This window comes from Excalfactoria chinensis, chromosome 2 (assembly GCF_039878825.1).
Source record: "Excalfactoria chinensis isolate bCotChi1 chromosome 2, bCotChi1.hap2, whole genome shotgun sequence".
Lineage (NCBI taxonomy): Eukaryota > Metazoa > Chordata > Aves > Galliformes > Phasianidae > Excalfactoria > Excalfactoria chinensis.
The window spans coordinates 84,727,502-84,745,606 of record NC_092826.1 but is presented as its reverse complement, the minus strand read 5'-3'; the positions used below and the strand labels follow the sequence as shown (position 1 = coordinate 84,745,606).

The window sequence follows — 18,105 nt, the reverse complement described above, 5'->3', positions numbered from 1 at the left end:
GAATCAGGAGTGAACCTCGTATCACTGGCCACAACTCAAAGACACCAAGAACCACCTGAAATCTAACTGGTGTAGTCAGGGAAGTGAGGAAAAAAGATGAGAAAGTAGAAGGTCCTAGGCTCTGTTGCAAACAGTGTCCTTTGCAAAATGCATAAATACTGCTACAATAGGCCAGAAGACCAAGAAAAGGAAAGATGTATGCCATGCTTTGGGTTTGGTTTTGTATTCTGAACAAATGAGGAGGAACAGCTGCTACTCACCAAGTCCTCAGGCATGGAACATTGGTCTGAGCCCTCCGTCTGAAAGAAAAGTCAATTGAATGAGGGCTATTCTTACACTGTACAACAAAAGTTAAATATAAAATGAACTAATTTGGCTATGGCATATTTCCTTAAACCGAATAATGCATTCATGTTAGCTTTCTGTAGCAGAGATGTTTGTATTACTAAAAGTAAATAATAGAGAAACCTATAGTTAAAAACACAATACACACCAAAAAAAAACCACCAGAATATACCAGAAAATATTTCTCATTCATTGAATTAAATAGTCTCTATTTATCAGACATTAGAATATGAGTCTTATTCCACAAAATGGAGTGAAACACTAAAACAAATTGGAAGGGGAAAAAAAATATATGGGAAGAGTCTACATTTTTCAGAGACACTCTTCCAGTCTAGACTATAAAACCAAAATTCCTTAATCTGTTTCAAAGATATCACAAAGTTCCAAGATGAAATGTTATGTTTTTTACTAAGAGGATACTGTGGCATTATAAGGACTCCTTTTCAAGAGTTACCCTCATGCCAAAGCTGAGAACTTCCCATGACAGAACTTGCTAGAAGTTACCAAAACCTCACTGAGCTTTTCAATCATTTTCCTCAATAATGAGTATGGCTTGACGAACTAAAACTAACATTGTGGTGCATGTCTACTTTGTATATTCTGATAAGCTTTTCATAGCTTCAGAATGGGTGATTTTATAATTGGCTACAGACAGAAAGTATTTCAAATTCTTCTTTCTTGATATTTTTACTCAGGATACAGAAAAGGCCAAGCAGCTTGTAGGCCTTTAATCATGCGACTCTGCAGGCCATCGGGCAGCGGGTTTTAGATTAGAAACTTTAAGCAGCAAAGGAAGAAGTAAATAATGTCTGCAAACAAAAAAAATCAACTTGTTATTAGTTTCCATATGAGCAAAAGTCTTCTGTGTTACCTTGGTGGAATTGTTTAGTTTCATACCACATTTGTATGTTTTTGCTATTTGCGGTGTCAGCTGGATTTCCTTTGTCAGCTGACGCCATTTACCACACTCTGGCTTTGTACACTGCACCTACAAGTCAAAAAACAAACATGTTTTTACTTGTTACTGACTGATTATAGATAAGGTTAATGAAGCCTAGATAACCAACTGAACGAAGGTAGATGTGAGGAAATTCTTAAACACAGTTGTTAAATTCATTCTCATTCAAAGCTCAGGTGTAAGACACTTTGTATATGTTAAGTCTTGCACTGATTTCCTAAAAGACTGAATTTCACCACAGAACCTAACCCAAAATCGATTCAACACCAAGTTACTACTTCAGTTTCTTCTGCAAGCGTTGCTGCAAAAAGTATATCATACACTACTTCAAAAGACTTCATTGTGGCCTTCCAGTATTTGAAAGGAGTGTATAAACAGGAAGGAGAACAGCTGTTTACGAGATAAGACAAGGGAGAATGGTGTTAAATGAAGACATGGGAGGTTTAGGTTAGATATTAGGAGGAAGTTTTTCACAAAGAGGATGGTGATGCACTGGAACAGGTTGCCCAAGGAGGTTGTGGATGTCCCATCCCTGGAGACATTCAAGGCCAGGCTGGATGTGGCTCTGGGCAGCCTGGTCTGATGGTTGGTGACCCTGCACATAGCAGGGGGTAAAAACTAGATAAACATTGTGGTCCCTTTCAACCCAGGCCATTCTATGATTCTGTGATATATTTTTTAAAACTTTATCCCATTCTCATCTCTCTTCCTCTTCTACTCCCTTCAGCATGGAAATACAAAAATCAAGTGTTTTGCAAGTCTTTCAGACTCAAGAGTCCGCTATAGCTGGTATACCCCATTTTTCCCCACTAAGTCTAAGTCCCCACTCTATCTGAATACTATACATCTTAGCTGCTACTTCAACAAAAAGCGGAAGAAAGTTGTTTTCTGTGAGATCTGGAGAAGGTGTCCAACAATGGAGCAGCTGATCAGAATTATTATCTATCACTAGCCTCTGTAAAAACTCATCTGACCTGCTGCCAGATCATACAATATCAGAAAGTTTTTCAGCTCAAGAGAGGAGAGGATGGGGAAGACAGAGTAGGGGAATTAATTTAAACATCCATTCAAAACTGTATACCTTCACAAATAAACATCATATTGAAATACACCGTATTCCACAAATCACCATCCACCTTACCCAATAAGGGAGCTGCTGATCAGCCATGAAGGCTTTTGGGCTGGGCTCGCTTTTCCCATTACTTGTCCAAATCCTTTTCCAGGCAGTGTATTTCTCATAGCCATCTTTATGGCTAAAAAGAAAGAGAAAAAGGCAGGCAGTTAGGAAACTGAATGATCTAGTTCATTTTAAGCAACAGTGGTTACTCTAAAATTAAACACCTTATGTAAGGACTGAGAAATAAGGCTAAATAGAATCCTATATTTTTCCTATTAAAAACAAAGCAAGTTGTGATAGCAATAAAGAGCATCCTGGACACTATATCCTCTTGGTAATGGGCATACTTCCCAGAAGTTAAAACAGGGACTGAGTTACAGGTGAGTTCATAAGCACCCAAAAATCTCAGCAGAGATGGACTCAGTTCCCACAAAAACAGAAAGGAGCTTGAAGCCCAAAGCACTCACTGACCCTGACCTGAGTCATCACAGTCACTGAGATGAAAGCAAAACCTGCTTGCTGGCTTTGGTCTTACTCTGAGCCAAGTTAACTCTCCTGAGCTCACGTTGTAAAGTGAATTTACTATCTAAGGGTAGAATGGATGTACTTAGAACTACTTAAATCTACTCACTTCTTCTAAAATTCTCTTGTTTTAAGAGAGGAAAGCTTTTGAATAACTGCACCTGGAGAACAGCCTAGGTAAAGTAACTGGTTTTGCTCATGCTACACGTTTATGCTTAGTCCATACAACAGCTGCAGTTTTAACACCAATATCACTTGAAGCATCACTTCAAATAAACCAAGCACAGAGGATGAACCCTCGTATTATACACAAGTATATGAGGTCTCTTCACTAGTATGATCCGTCAAATTTTAATAAGCACTGAAAAGGCACAATCTTAATTGTCAAATCTACCTTCGGTAGTAGTGGTCAAAACATTCGTTGCAGAAGTGCTCCCCACAGGAAAGATGATACCATCTAGACGTATACCCATTTTTAGCACATCTGAAATGCAGAAACACAGAAATAGCTTTATGGTACATTTCGAAAACTCTATTCATAAGAGCACATTCTAGAATGTGAACCAAATATTCGGGACAAGCCAGGACATGGTGTTACATTCACGAAGGCTGACTTGCACAAGGCACTGCAGTTATTCAAATAACAATAACGAGAAGATCATTTCAATTGTCTCGGACACTTCCAGTTCCCAAACAAAGCTACACCACATGCAAAGGAGGCAAAGTGTACACAATGAGCGGTTTTATAGTTGGCCTGGTTTCCAGAAACCTCTCTCCAACAATGGCCCACTGAGCCCTGCTTTAATACCCTTTAAGTAGACACTTCCTGAACATGAAATAGAGTTGTTTTTATAATACCTACTGTGACACACAAAGCATTTTCTAAATGCGTAAGGCAAAGTCACTCTCTGTAAGAACTTATCATTTCTTTACCTTTTTTCATTCTGTTCTGGTATTGGTGCAGGAGCAGGAGGGGGGTCATCTTGATGAGTGTTTTTCTTGTATGGGCGATCAATTGATTCACAAATCATTACAAGATCCAGTCCCCAGAACAGCTGACACGACTATATATACAAATCTGAACACTAAACAGATGTTGCCTTTTTTGTTTCCCCCACATGACCAAGTTGGCTGCAATTTTATCCCAAAGAGGGAAAACCTTAAGGAAACCCTTACACATTCAGGACTTTTATTCCTTATTACTCTTGGAAATAATGTCCATTAGCAGAGGTTATATTCGTTACGAAAAGCAATCTCTCTTCACTTCGAAAATTCTCATTAAACTCAATGTAATGACTCAAGACAAATGTACAAGGTGAAAAGCAGTGACCTAAGGTACTAATTGAAATAGACAGTGGTGAAATGATCTCATCTCAAATAAATAACGTTGAAAGCATGTATTATAGTGGATATGTATATATATATATGTACATGAAATATAAGATTGATCACAAGATTAAGATAATATTTTTTAAAAAGATTATGCAACATCTGTTGTTTCAAATATATATATATAACATCAGTAAAAATGATTTCTCAGGTACTCCTTTCCCCTAGAAGTCTCCCGCACAACTGCTGAAACACTTGGCTTTCCTGCGACAACATTTAACTCCTGCTAACGAAGAAGAACTCTCATAGGCAAGTAAATGAGGCACTGGAGTATTTCACATCATTGGAGACTAAATAAAATGAGGAAAGTTTGCCCAATTAACAAGAGAGGGAACAATGCCATATAATCACAGTCTGCCTACTGCATAATGAGGTCTGATATGTTTCTTTTTATAGATACTGAACACACAGTACTGACGAGATGCATCTCCAGGGTCAGAATGCAAACGGGCTGGCATTAGCACACTGCAAGTCACAAACAACTTGAGAGCGAGGAGTTCAGAGAAGTAGGACTGTCTCCCAAGTCCTAAAATGTCAAGCTCGGAACCTCACCTCAGACTGCAAAACATTCCAGCAACAACAAGAATTCCTGCAGTAAATGGCAGTTTCATTTTCCGTCTCGAAAGCAAGTTTAGCTTCCTCAGGTTACACTCACATGCTCTTGGTTTCACAGAAACAAGGCGTGTTCCAGAGGACACCATTCATAGCATCAATGGGTTTATACTAAGCTGAAGACACACTCTATCAGAATTAGCAACTTGCGCAGTAGAAACTTAACCACAGAAGCAACAACCTGTGACACTTTCCTGGCATCTTGAGACTGGTATTAGTGCCCCTCAGTGCTCCCCCTCTACACTTGAAAATGAAGGGACTTTTCAAAACGTGGTTAGAATTTCAAACTTCCATAGCAAGCTTAGAAAAGTCCATGAAAAAAAATGCAAATAAGCATAAACAAACCTTTCGGCTGCGCTGGCAAAGCAAACGGGACACGTTGCAGTGCATCCAGCTTTCTCACATTTCCTGTATTTCTTTTCTGATGCATCATCGTCATCATCTGTTGCCTCAGCTGCTTTCTTCTTCACCTAATAAAGAATAGCTGAAATCTGACCAGAAATGACACAGATGTGTTTTCTAACAGAGGCACTCAGACAGTTCTGCAGCTTGCGGCATGGCATTGAATGCTATAAAGGACACAAGCCCCCCTCCAAAAAAAACCCCAAGGAAACAGAACAGTAAGGATGGAAATATCATTTAAAGCTAAAAATGACTTGCCTTTGCTTAACCAGTGCCACTGAAGAAATTATAAGCAAAGCCTCCAGTTTAAATAATATTTTAAGCTCCATCACATGCTAATGAGTCAAGCCTGGGCGTTCAGCTTATTTTGCCTTCAGAAAATCTCTCCTTCACATACTTACTGATATTAATTAGCCATGATCTTATCTCTGCCTCAAAGTACTAAGGCTGGTTTGGAGGACATTTTTTGGACTCCAGGTGCAAAACTGTATAACGATTGCCTCTTATGGGCTTCAGAGATGCTGTGTATCACATTGCTTTGGGTCTTGGACAGCCTGGTTCAGCTGCACAGAAAGCTCTGCTTGTATTTTTAACACATCAAGTATTTTTAAGTTATATTGAGCATTTGTCTCTTCCGAATACTGTTGATAAAGAAGAAGCTTTGCCTACTTCTTCATAGAATTAACTGCAAAAGTGTTCTGTCTCTGCAGTATCCACAGCAAAACCCTCTTTCTCTGTAGACGTTAACAGGAAAAGAGTGCCTAATCATTATAAATACCTGTCTTCCAGAACTCCTCAGAGGAAGGCTGTCTGGAGACTGCTCTGAAGAACATGCCTTTTTCTTTGTTCGTACCCTTCCAGCTGACATTGTATTATTAGACCTGCAAAGGAAAAAAGTAGGGAGCGGTTAAGAAAATAAGAATAACAAATAGTTGAGGTTGAATCTGCAGAGCTATCCAATCACCTGGACAGTACGGCCACACTTAGACTGCTGCTTCTGTCAGAGGAACCCGAGCGAGAATCTGTTCAGCCCACCTATTAATTCAGGATGGATATGAAGGTGGCATTGTGGGGAAAAGAACAGCAATCTTATTTTAAACTAAATTCAGAGTTAAGATTAGATCCTTGAGTACTTCTTGACGGCCTGTTCCAGATCAGCATACCCTGGATTTCAGTAATCTGATTTGCATTACATGATGATCTGGACTGGAATTAGGGTCAGCAAAGTGAGTAGACTTCAGTTCACAATGTGAGCTCTGAAATCCCAGCCTTCACAGTGCTCTCCTCATTGACAACTGATTTATCGGTAACAAGAGATCTGCACAGTACAGCACTTTTCCAGACAACAAAGAGATGTTTAGATGTTCCCCACCAAGTAAGTTCCAAAACTCAGATTGTTTAGACTGGAAGAGACTCTATCACTCTACAGCTACCTGAAGGTAGTTACTAAACTGCTTCAGGAGAGACGTTCTACACCACAGGATAGATCACAGAATCACAGAATGGCCAGGGTTGAAAAGGACCACAATGATCATCCAGTTTCAACCCCTTGCTATGTGCAGGGTCACCAACCATCAGACCAGGCTGCCCAGAGCCACATCCAGCCTGGCCTTGAATGCCTCCAGGGATGGGGCATCCACAACCTCCTTGGGCAAATCCATACTTGTATTTAACCAAATCCCTGGGAAAAGGAAGAAGGCCGCAGTTCATTATGTAATCTGGAAAGCATGGAGTATGAGAAAGTATGCTGAAGAAACTGGAAAGCATACGTAAAATGTTGTAATCAAAGGCGTTCTTTCTGCTGGGATTAAAATACAAATAAAAATAGCCTGCAGGAAGAATTAAAACTAAATGCACTCCACCACACGTAAAGGAAGCAGGCTACAGCACTGAATCATGAATGTTAGCAGCAAGAGAGAGAGGGAGTTGTTACAAGGTTTCAAATGAAGGTGATGTAAATCAAGCCAGCGGCTGCTTCCCTCTGCTCTCCAGGTAGGAGGAACTGATTTGAGTGCAGAAGAAAATTAGTAATCACAGGATGTCCACATGTGTGAGAAAGTAACCGAGTCCAGGAAACCAACTCAAAAATGAACTCTTTTACATGCAAACATCACATGTAACTAGAGGGAGAAAAAAAAAAATAGATCTTTTGTTATGCCAAAAAACAGCAGCAGTCCACTGTAGCTTGCCACTGTACGGAGGCTGTGGTTGGAGAAGAGAAAGGAAAGCCAACGAGTGCCACTGAGATGACATTTCCCAAAAGTACCACATCAAGCGCCAGGAAATGAAAGTCAGGTTTTGCTGACAGGGCTGTCCAGTAGCATGGCAGTCACAGAACCACACAGTGGTTGGAAGGGCCCTCAAAACCCACGCAGTTCCAACTCCCTGACACAGGCAGGGTTGCCACCCACACCAGCTCAGGCTGCCAAGGGCCCCATCCAACCTGGCCTTGAACACCTCCAGGATTGGGGCACCCATAGCTTCTCTGGGCAGCTGTGCCAGCACCTGAACACCCTCACGGTGAAAAATCTCCCCCTGACGTCTTGTCTAAATCTCCCCTCTTTTAGTTTGAAACCATTCCTCCTCGTCTTATCAACAGTATACCTTTGCATCACCTCTATCACCTCAGCCTCCCACCCTCACAGCCAGGTGGGGTTCTGCAGGCGGTCAGAGCCCATCCCAAAGGCAGAGGGGAATATGCAACCCCTTGTATATGGGGCTCTGGGGCAGGGAAGGGGGGGGGGGGGGGGGGGGAAATCAAGAAAGCAGTCACTGTCCACTGAGAAGTTTGGTGAAAATGTTGTTGGTTCGGAGGTGTTCCCACCTTGATAGGCAGAGGGTAGATGTGGCGAAGCACTGATGTGTTTTTGTCATGGATGCTGCTGGACGGGGATGAGGCAGAAGGTGGAGAAGAGATGGGTTTGCAGACAGAACTGCATTAAGGCCATTGTTTCCAGCTGTACGCTGCTTTACCTTCGCTTCCCCTTCCAAAAGCCCTACACCTCCCACACCCACAGCTTTTTCAAGACCAGCGGACACTGCCTACTTCGCTATGCTTTATGCGACTCTGCACACCCTATCATCGCAGTGCCGGAGGAAAGAGACCCTTTAAAGGGGAAAGAGACACACATCCCTACACTGTGCCACATTCCGTACCACTTCATCCCCGAAATGTCCGGCCTGTGCGGAGAGAGTTGACAGCAAGTTTGTACTGGAGGAGGGGGTAAGGGGTGGAATTAAAAAGAAAGAAAGAGAAGAAAATAGAAACCAGACGCACACAGCCCACACCCAGGAAGCGAGAGCAGCCGGTGAGCCGCGGCCGGGCGCAGCCCCAACGCGCTGACAGCGGCCGCCCCGGAGCCCCCGCGGCCCCGACAACGTCCCCGGGGCGCTCACCTCGGGGCCGACTCGCCCGGGGGCCGGAGAGCGCATCCACGCGTGCCCGCGCCGCCTCCTGCTAGAGCTGCAGCGGGGAGAGAAGGGGGGAAGGATGGAGGGGAGGGCGCGACGGTGAGCTCGGGGGAGGGCTGCGCCTGCACCTGCCCCGCCGCCGGGCCGGGGGACGACGGGTAGCGGGACTCACTCACCGCCGCGGCCATCCCCAGCGCCATCCTCCTCCTCCACCTCCTCCTCCTTCTCCTCCTACCGGCGCCGAGCGCCCTCAGCCCGCCTCCCGCAGCCACCGCTTCCGCTCTCCGCGGTGCGTAGAGTGGGGGAGGCGCCGCCCCGGTCCGGCCCCGCCGCCGCGCAGGTGCCGCCGCCGGGAGGGGGTCTCGAGTCTCGGGTCGGCCGCGCTGAGGGACTCATCGGCGCGGCGATGGAGGAGCCGGGGAGCTGCGGGAGCGAAGCGCAGCGGGAGCGGGTGCTGTCCGTGGAGGACTGGTTGCGGAAGTGGAGCACGGGTGCCACCGGCTTCCATAAGGAGCACGAGCATCCGTAGGTCGCTTCGCTCTTCGGCCCGGGCAGCGTGCTGGGGGCGGGATGAGCGGCTCTTGGTCATAAGTGCGGCGCTTATAACAGGGAAAACGACCGTACAGCCACAGCCTGGAAGTGAAATCATTTTTGTCACCTACATTTCCTTCAAAACGGCAGAGAACGTTCATTTCGCACTGCATTTAGAGCCTTTACTCGTTAAATCGTGTTCCAAACGATGAGCTTTACGTGACTTCACTGAAGCCTCACGCCTGCTGAAGCGGCAATTCCATGCTGTTCTTGGGTGTGGGACTGGGCCTGGCTGCTGTGCAGGGCCAGCGACTGTGCTGGGGGACAGAGCCGAGGGTGCCAACCCAGTCATAGGCCAGTAGGAACTGCCTGAAAGGTGTGTGTAAAGGAGTGGTACAGCAGCTTAACCACCATTCTGCTCCAGTGGCCCACCAAGAGGCAGGGTCGTTGCTTTGTTACCTGAAGAGACAAGCAGAATGGTGTCCCTTGCTAGCAGAAGTGGAGGTTATTTTCTAGGGAAATGGAAGGTGAAATCACTTGTTTTTTATTTCTAATGGCGTTTCTGAGTATGAATATGTCTCGCATCAGATGGTTTGGGCACTGCCTGGTGTGCTGTGCAGTACCCAGCTCGCTCTGCTGGCACCCACACTCCTTCCTAATGCTGAATGAAACGCCTCTGTTCCCCTGCAGGCTCCTACAGAAGTACCTGGACCTTCTGGTGGATGGCAGGAGCGGGCTGAGGATATTTTTCCCTCTCTGTGGTAAAGCAGTCGACATGAAGTGGTACGGAATGGCAGGGATTGTGACAGGAAAAGCCTTACTGGTGTGGGGAGGGAGAAGGGAAATTCCCAACCCTGTAATGGCTGGTGGAAAAGTGCTGGCAGAGGCGGGCTGAAGGGAGGAGCCAGTCTGGTTTGTATGCTGGGCATTAGGGTGATTTGGGCTAAATGTCACTTTTGTTGTTGCTACTTTTTAAAGTAACAACTTTCACTGTTTTTGTTTGTTTGTTTGGGGGGGAGGGAGGGAAGGCTGTGTGGTTGCCAGTGGGAAGGAACACAAACCAACCCCCCCAGCTGAACTGCTTCCCCATGGAATCCCAACAGCCCAGGCTACCACAGTCTGTGATGATGACCGCTTACTGGGCAGCCTGCAGGCTCTGCCCCATCAACCGAATTGCTGGGCACACGGGACAGCTGCCTCAGCTCCTGTGGCAAAACATCTTTGTGCATACAGCGATAGGTTCTCTGTTTAATTATCCTCGCTTTCACCAGGTTCATAGGAATAGAGGAATAAGCAATTGGATCAAAACAAAAAAGCCTGCAAACCCTTTGCAGCCCTATGTTGAGTGGCGCTAATTTAAACTCAGATTGTGTGGGGGGTAGCGTTCAATAAAATGTGAGAACTGCAAAAAGTCAAGGTGAGTTGCACCAGTCCATCCAGAAGCTGAGGCCATTTTTCTACGGATGTGTGGTGTGGGAGAGATGTTGGTGCACTGAGATGCTCACACAACTTTGGCACCTCTGGTGTGCGCAGGCTGGCAGGCATGGGACACAGCATTGTTGGCGTGGACGTCAGCGAGCAAGCACTGAAGGAGTTCTTTGCAGATCAGAGTCTGCCTTATTGTGAAGAGCCAGTCCCAGGGATCACAGGAGCCAAAAAGTTGCAGGTATGTCTCCTGCATTGCCAGACTGTCTGGTGTGTTCAGCCATGCAATGCAGGCCCAAAGGAGCAAACGAGTCCTTTTGCTCTGTGCCTCTGCCTTACCAGTAGTCATTCAGTTCTCCTTTTGAGGTTTGGAAGGAAACACTGGGCTGAGCAGTTCTTCTTTTCAGAGTGTTACTTTAGGCTTTTCATATAACTTTGAAAGGCCTAAATATAAAGTTGACAAGGTGGCTTATCTTAAAATTGGACAGCTGCGTGCCTCAACAGGCCACAACCTCAATGGAAAGGATCAGGAGAGGTGCCTCAGTTAAAATAAATCAATAGGAAAGTATAGAAGGTTTCTCACCGGTTTCCTTCATTACACCTAAATGTATATCTAAAGACGTAGTTTCTGATGAGTATTTTTTCCCCTCTTTTTTTATTTTAGAGTACCTCTGGAAACATTTGTCTGTACTGCTGCAGTATTTACGATTTATCCAGGTAGGAATACACCAAGTGTTCTACAGTTTTCTATGACCAAACATGGCCCAAAATTGCTGGAGTTCAAGGGAGCATTTGGACAATGCTCTCAGACGTAAGCTTTGTATTTTGCATGGTAAAGATGGGAGTTGGATTTGATGATCCTCGTAGCTCCCTTCCAACTTGGAATGTTCTGTGATTCTATGATTAATGCTGTCCAATCATGTTATTTGAACCAGCCCTTTGGACCATATGCTCTAAAGAAAGCTGTTTTTTGAACTCGTATGAGAAATGTGAATGGCCGCTAACAAAAACTATGGCACTGAACATCTGGTGAAGATGCCAACCAAATACCTTTAAATGGGCTGGTTGTTCTGAGCTGTCATCTGAAAGTCCTACAAAGCCACATTGGCTTTTGCAGTAAAAGGAAACTGTGCTCATTATCACTGATGGACTCTACAAAGCAAAACCCTAACACGATCCCTTCCTCTGAGTAGCTTAGCAAAAGTGAAGAGAATATTACAGAGATTGTCCTGAATGGTTGTTTTTTTTTTTTCCTTTTAACTAAGTACTAAACACATTTTTTTTTCCCCAAACCATGCAATTAACATATTGTGGTTAAGCTGAACCCACTGATCATGTGCCCCATGCTTTATTAAACACGCTTTGCAAAACGGCCTTAAAGTATTTTGCATCACTCCCAGTTTATGTCACTATATTGTCCAACGGTGACTCTACAAGTGCCTTTACAAGCATGGCTCAACTTGCTCCAAATTTGCTGCTACAATGTCCTTGTTTCCTGTTTGCTCCTTATTAGTTAAAAGACACAGTGGAAAATGCTGCATACTTCAGAACCAGCCACATTACAGAATCCTGAAAAATATTGTGGCCTTTTGCTCTCTGCATCCTCTTGAGTTGCTTCTCAGATCCGGTGCTGGCTTTGCACCTGGCCTTCTGCTCAGGTGTCAGTGGGTGGGGGATTCTGCAGAGCACAGAGCTGGGCAGGGAGTCTCTCAGCCTCTAGCACAGGAGGCTTTGGGTGGTAATAGGTCTTGCTTGTTTATTTGCCCCCATAAGCCTCCTGGTGGTGCTCACCACAGGTGTAAATCTGTCCTGAAATGTCCTCAGGCCTGCACCAGTGCTTGGGATAGCTGGAAACTGCAGGCTGTGCAAGAAAGGGATGTTTACGGTTTTGCAGCATCTCATAGGAAGATAAAGGTGACCACCTGAAGGTTCTGTATTGCAGTTGCCTCCTCCTGCTTTTCTTACTCTGATGCAATTTACCCTCGATTATAAGGTTTTGGTGAGGTTTTGTGCATGTGTTTGCTTTTCCTAGAAGCAGCTGCCAGTAACAACCTGTTCCCTGTCAGTTCAGTAAGGAGGAGGTCAAGGCTTAATGGTTACAATAGACTGTGGCTAAGACTTTTGCTGCTGTAGCTGACTTCATTTGCTTTGAGTATTATGTATATAACCAGTCTTGCAAAAACGAATGCCTTGGAACAGATGGGTTGTGCGCGAAAGCAACTGGTTTCTTCCCTGCCTTTCCCCCCCGTGATGGAGTTACCTGCTGTGCCGATTCCTACATACCCTTCTAGCCATGAGCTGACAGGTTACTCGGGGGCTGCTTCAGCTTCTCATCTGCAGCTTCTGAAAAATCCAGTTCTAAGATCTGTTGCGAATAGTGTGGTGAGAGCCACCCCTTCCGTCATGATGCGGTGGGATAATACCGTGGGTTTAGCCAACAATAGGTAACTGGTGACATTTCCAGTTCATGTCTGTGGGCCCAGGTGTGTCACTCACAAAATAAATTGGCAGATATTCACCCTGGACACGGAGCTCTGTGCTGAGTGCTACTATGGTGAGAGTACAGACCTCATTCCTTACAGCAGTCAGCAGGTAATTAGGACTACAAAATGCACATGAAGCTCTAGTTTCTGTGTACAGACAATTATCCAGTAATTATGGAAATTAAACTTATTTCTCTCTTGCTGAGGCTGGCCTGCTAACAAATCCTTTTAACCTCCACGCCTAACAGTCATTAGAGGAAATCTCAGGTGTGCTGGTGACCTTTGTCAGAATGAAGCATTTCAAAGCCTCCTGATAGTTAAAGAGTGACAGCAATTACTGCTTTTGGTGGGAATATAGGGAAGTGCAGTGAACAGTTATATTGCACAATCATGGAGTGTCCTGATACAATTATGGTTGCCAGGCTTTAAATAAATAAAAACTGCTTCAATCGAAACCACTAAACTTGTGCAGCAGAGAGGGCAGTTTGTTGCTTTATTGCCTAGATGAAGCAGGATTTCTGTGGGTGTGTGAATTCCTGTATTAGGTTTTGATTTTTACTGATTTTTACATATAGATTGCTGTCTCTCATGCTGCATGCTATATAAAGCCATAGCAAGAGGCAGCGTGGGGCTGAAAGTTGGGCACTGATATGTGTTCCTAATGTCCATTAGGATGAAAGTCAGCTGTGTTTCTTCCTTTTCCTCATGACTTGGTTCTCCTCAGAATGGAGTTGGATGCACAGAGAGGCAGGAGCACCCAGATGGCTCAGCAGGCCCTGAGGCCCAGGCAGCCAGGAAACCAGACGCAAGGAAAGATCACAGCATGAGGCTGCCTGCAGCCTGCCCTGGTTGCAGTCCCCAGTGCAACAGCAGAGAGCAAAGTACCTGAAATGTCTGCGCTGGACCACTGCTACCATTATGGTCAGACCAGATTCAAGCCAGAAAGAAAAATCAGGTGCAAAAAAGCTGCAGGGTTTTTCCTGAGGTTGCACAGCAGGGTTGTCTGTGCAGAGAACAGCCTCTGAGTCTCAGATGATTGAGTTTGTCACCTGCCCCCCTCATCCCCTCTGTGTACTTAACTGTCTCTTTAAAGCTCTCCTTTCTTATAGAAGACTGATTATTGAAATTAGAGGCTTAGTCTTGGCAAGCTTTGAAAGAAGTTGAGAATTTACAGTGTTATCATGTCTCATTGCAGTAGAGCAGGAAGTACAGGAGCTTCTAGGTTAGGTGCCAGAAACTCAGCAATGCTGTTGCAACGAAATGAGCAGCAGGGCAGGGAGAAGTGAAGAAAGAGATGATGCAATGGGACTCAGGCATTCTCCCAGTGCACAAAAAGGTACTGCCAAAATGTATTTATTTATTTATTTATTCTCTTTAAGTAAATGTATTTCAGACTTCCTCTAAAATAATGCAATTTATTATTACGTTACTCTTTAATTTCTGGTTTTATTTACTACCAGAAACAAGGCTCTTCATACCCCTAAACATCTTCTGCTGCTTTTACCACCCCTTAACAAAGGCGTTTTCCAATAGCCTTGGCTATGTGCAGGCTTTGGATAGTCCTTGAAGCCATCTGCCAGCACATTCAGGGGCAAATAATGTCTGTGGCAGCATTAGACTGAGGCAAGCATCAGCTTACCTTAGCTTTTCTAAGATTAAACAAGTTGCAAACTGCAGCTACCTGTCCTGGGCATGTAGCTGGGAACTGAGGCGTTAAAAATGCCTGTGTGTGCCATATTCGGTAGCCTTAATGCAGTGAGGTACCATCTCTAACTTGTGCTGCGAGTCACATGTGAGCTTTAGAAGTTGACCATAAAATTTGGTGTCCCAAATATACATCAGTGTTGCCTCAAGGGTTATATCGGAGTATGATTGCCAAAAACCCAGACTTAGATCCCCAAAGTACTTAAATTACATTCCTCCTTTTGCTTGTCTCTGCACCCCCTAGAGAAAAGGAAATACCGAGCAATTCCAGCACCTCATGCTGTCGTAGCAGGATGGTGTATCAGAGTGTTTCTCGAGAGCCTGTTTGTGTTGTTTGGAAAATGCTGAACCATATCAGCAAATCAAGCCTGCACAGATAGCAGGAGACTATTTGTGACTTCACAGGAGTATCTGAATAATGGTAAAGTATCCCTATTGGCATACTTAAGCTTTTTTCCTCATCTTTCTATAGTGCAGTTGTTGGCAAGTTTGATGGCGTTTGGGACAGAGGAGCTCTAGTGGCTGTGAATCCATGCGACAGACAACGGTAAGTGAATTTGCTTGGTTGTTACTTTTCCCTAATGTGTCCAGTGACCTTTTTTTTCCCCTCTTGCCACCCTGGGACGAATCCTCAGTCATTCAACAAAGTGACCTAAACAAGTTTTTCTCTACAGCGAGCTGCAGCTACAGAGCTCTGCCTTCTTGGTTTGTGAGCTTCCCTCAGGAAGCCGCCCTGCCTCTTGGTGGGAAAATATGTGGTTTGCTGCAACCCAGCAGAAGCAGAGCTGCACGTCTCATCTGAATGTTATTATTTCCTTTTCACCCCGTCTGCTTCTCTTGCCTTTCTTGGTTCGTTTTCTCCTCAGTTCCCTTTATTTTTTTCATTCTTGCCCATAGCCAGCCTGAGTTTAGTTTGAGGCCGCCCTGCAGATCTCAAACGATTGGGACTGTGTTCTAAACCATGGCAGGTGAATTTTTTTGTCTGTTTGTTTTGAGATGGATGTGGGAAAAGAGAGAAATTGTCGTTTAAGGAGAGTATACAGAAACCTTGTCTTGGGGCGTTTCATGAGTTGCATGAGTTTCATGCTCGTGTATTTCTGCTTGGTTTCTGCGCAGGTCAGTTCAACTTGTCTCTGCACAGGAACACATTACCTTATTCGGTGAATAGTTTGAATGCTATGCTTAAGTATTTGTGCTGTTCCAAAATAATAAAGTACGATTATCTCCTTTTAGCTATATCACCTTGATGAGCTCCCTAATGGAGAAAAACTCTTCTTATCTCCTCGTTACGGTTTTATATGATCCAACCAAATACAACGGTGAGAACTTTGCACTGCTCGTGTTTTGATTTTGCATGTATGTTGATACAAATTGTGGATAGATGCAGTAGATACCTTGGTATCAATGTTTTTTTTTTTATCAGCAGTTCTTTGATAGCTGACTGTGTCAGTATGGTTGTGGTAAACATTTTAGGTGTTGAGGAAGTTCGACCCTTTCCCTCCGGCACTCAGATGTGCCAAGGACGAGTGAAGGAAAAGCAAGATATATAAACAACAAAATGAAACTGGAAGACTGAATGCTTAGAGTAACATCATACACCCTGTCTGGCCCAGGGACCTCAATGCACTTCCAAGAATGCTGATCATCTTAGACCCTTGGTTTATTTGCCCAGTACTTGCAGCCCAATGTGCTGCACATCTTGTGCCTTTCTCCTTACCTCTACCATGGCCAGAATATGCCTGGAGGAGGTGAAACTGTAAACCATGAAGTATTTTTCCCTTTCATAACTTGTATTATGTGCTAATATGCCTAGGTTGTATTTTAAGTTTCATTATGTTAGTTGCTGCCTCTCAAAAGAAAAAGATATCTTGCCTTTGAGCTCTTCAGCATAATTGTCCTTCAAAGAATGGGTCATGTTATCATTAGTCACGATGGTTTCATACATTGCTCTCACTCTCACATTCTTCAGCTTTTAGTTTGAACTATATCAATACAACACACAGGGGTTGTTGGCTCAATTCACACGCTGCACTGAACGGATACAGTGATTGTATCCATGGCATGTTTGTGACCTTCCAACTCCTGACAACACAGCTGCCCTGGCTGCAGCCAGGAGATAACAGAGTGGCAACACCTGAGGCTACCTGGGGTTCCACCATGGTGTTTTCTGGACCCCACAGGTGGTGCTGCACGCAGAGGCTGTGGGTGCTGCAGTACAGATATTTGTCTGCTTCTTATGTCTCCTCTCTGATTAGCTTCACCATTTTCTTTCTAGGACCACCATTTTATGTTCCTGAATCTGAAGTTAAAAGCCTGTTTGGTAAGTAGTATTTCAGCTTACACTTAGAATTATTATTATTATTATTAATTTATTTATTTTGCAAAGCACATGTGTATTTGTGTGCTTCTACAGCAAGTAATGGAGTCATCTGCTTGCTTCTTAGATAAGAGATTGAGTCATGGAAAAGTAATAAGGGAAATAAATGCCGTGCTGTCACAAGACTTTTGCTTTTAATGCAGCTTCTCAGCTCTTGAAAAGACATGAGAAAAACCCAAGAGACAGATGCTGTCTCTTGTGGTCTTGTAGCTTCAGTCCTGTCTGACCATTTCACCTATCTCTGCACCTTATCACCATCTGCCCTGGTTTTTATGTAAGGCCTTTGGATATTGGTTTTACCATTTCTGCTGTACTTTTGTAGGCAAAGAAGAAAAGTAAAATGTCACGCTACAGAAATGCTAAATGTACAGCTGCGTCCCAGTAAAAAGATAATGTTAGAATTGTGGCAGGTATTTAGTTTTGAGCGTTCTTCCTGATGTCCTTTGACCCTGCACTTCTTTTCAATGTACATCTTTCTGAGACCTCTGCAGTGTCTATGTGCAGTGAGTCATTGTTATGGACAGTTGCATCCCAGTGCAAAAGAGACAGGTAAGGTGAATTGTGTAACACTGATATGGACCAAGAGGAGCTCTGTGCATAGAGTTTTGTTTTCTGATGTCTTACTTTCTTCAGTGACTTTCCATTCTTTGATCAGTTGTTCTTTCTTCCTTTCCAGGCAGCCAGTGTGAAATTAAATGTCTTCAGAAAGTCAGTGACTTCTCAGACAAACACAAGCAGTGGGGACTAGATTATTTTCTGGAAGTAATGTATCTAATAAAGTTTGCAGCTTGATTGAAATAAGTTTAAAATAACATACATCCTACCTTTC

General features: G+C 44.1%; 2 protein-coding genes across 5 annotated transcripts in view; one reads left to right on the top strand and one right to left on the bottom strand.

The window, feature by feature from the left end:
- KDM1B (lysine demethylase 1B) overlaps positions 1-9,018 on the bottom strand; it is a 26,769-nt gene extending 17,751 nt beyond the window's left edge. Inside the window, exons 1-8 of one of the 4 annotated variants that reach the window (XM_072327982.1) lie at positions 8,933-9,018; positions 8,742-8,808; positions 6,124-6,226; positions 5,289-5,413; positions 3,337-3,426; positions 2,445-2,556; positions 1,217-1,333; positions 261-299 (exon numbers count right to left, since the gene is read on the bottom strand). In XM_072327982.1, coding sequence (XP_072184083.1) covers positions 261-299; positions 1,217-1,333; positions 2,445-2,556; positions 3,337-3,426; positions 5,289-5,413; positions 6,124-6,213 — 573 coding nt within the window. In that variant the 5' untranslated portion in view covers positions 6,214-6,226; positions 8,742-8,808; positions 8,933-9,018. Of the gene's footprint in view, positions 1-260; positions 300-1,216; positions 1,334-2,444; positions 2,557-3,336; positions 3,427-5,288; positions 5,414-6,123; positions 6,227-8,741; positions 8,827-8,932 lie in introns of those variants that run through there. The other 3 variants (XM_072327980.1, XM_072327981.1, XM_072327979.1) reach the window with 3 other exon arrangements.
- TPMT (thiopurine S-methyltransferase) lies at positions 8,952-18,105 on the top strand. The gene is made up of 8 exons (XM_072327983.1): positions 8,952-9,281; positions 9,978-10,070; positions 10,821-10,953; positions 11,377-11,429; positions 15,372-15,446; positions 16,133-16,218; positions 17,175-17,219; positions 17,953-18,105. The coding sequence occupies exons 1-8, from the start codon at positions 9,163-9,165 to the stop codon at positions 18,066-18,068; spliced, it is 720 nt and encodes a 239-aa protein (XP_072184084.1). The 5' UTR covers positions 8,952-9,162; the 3' UTR covers positions 18,069-18,105.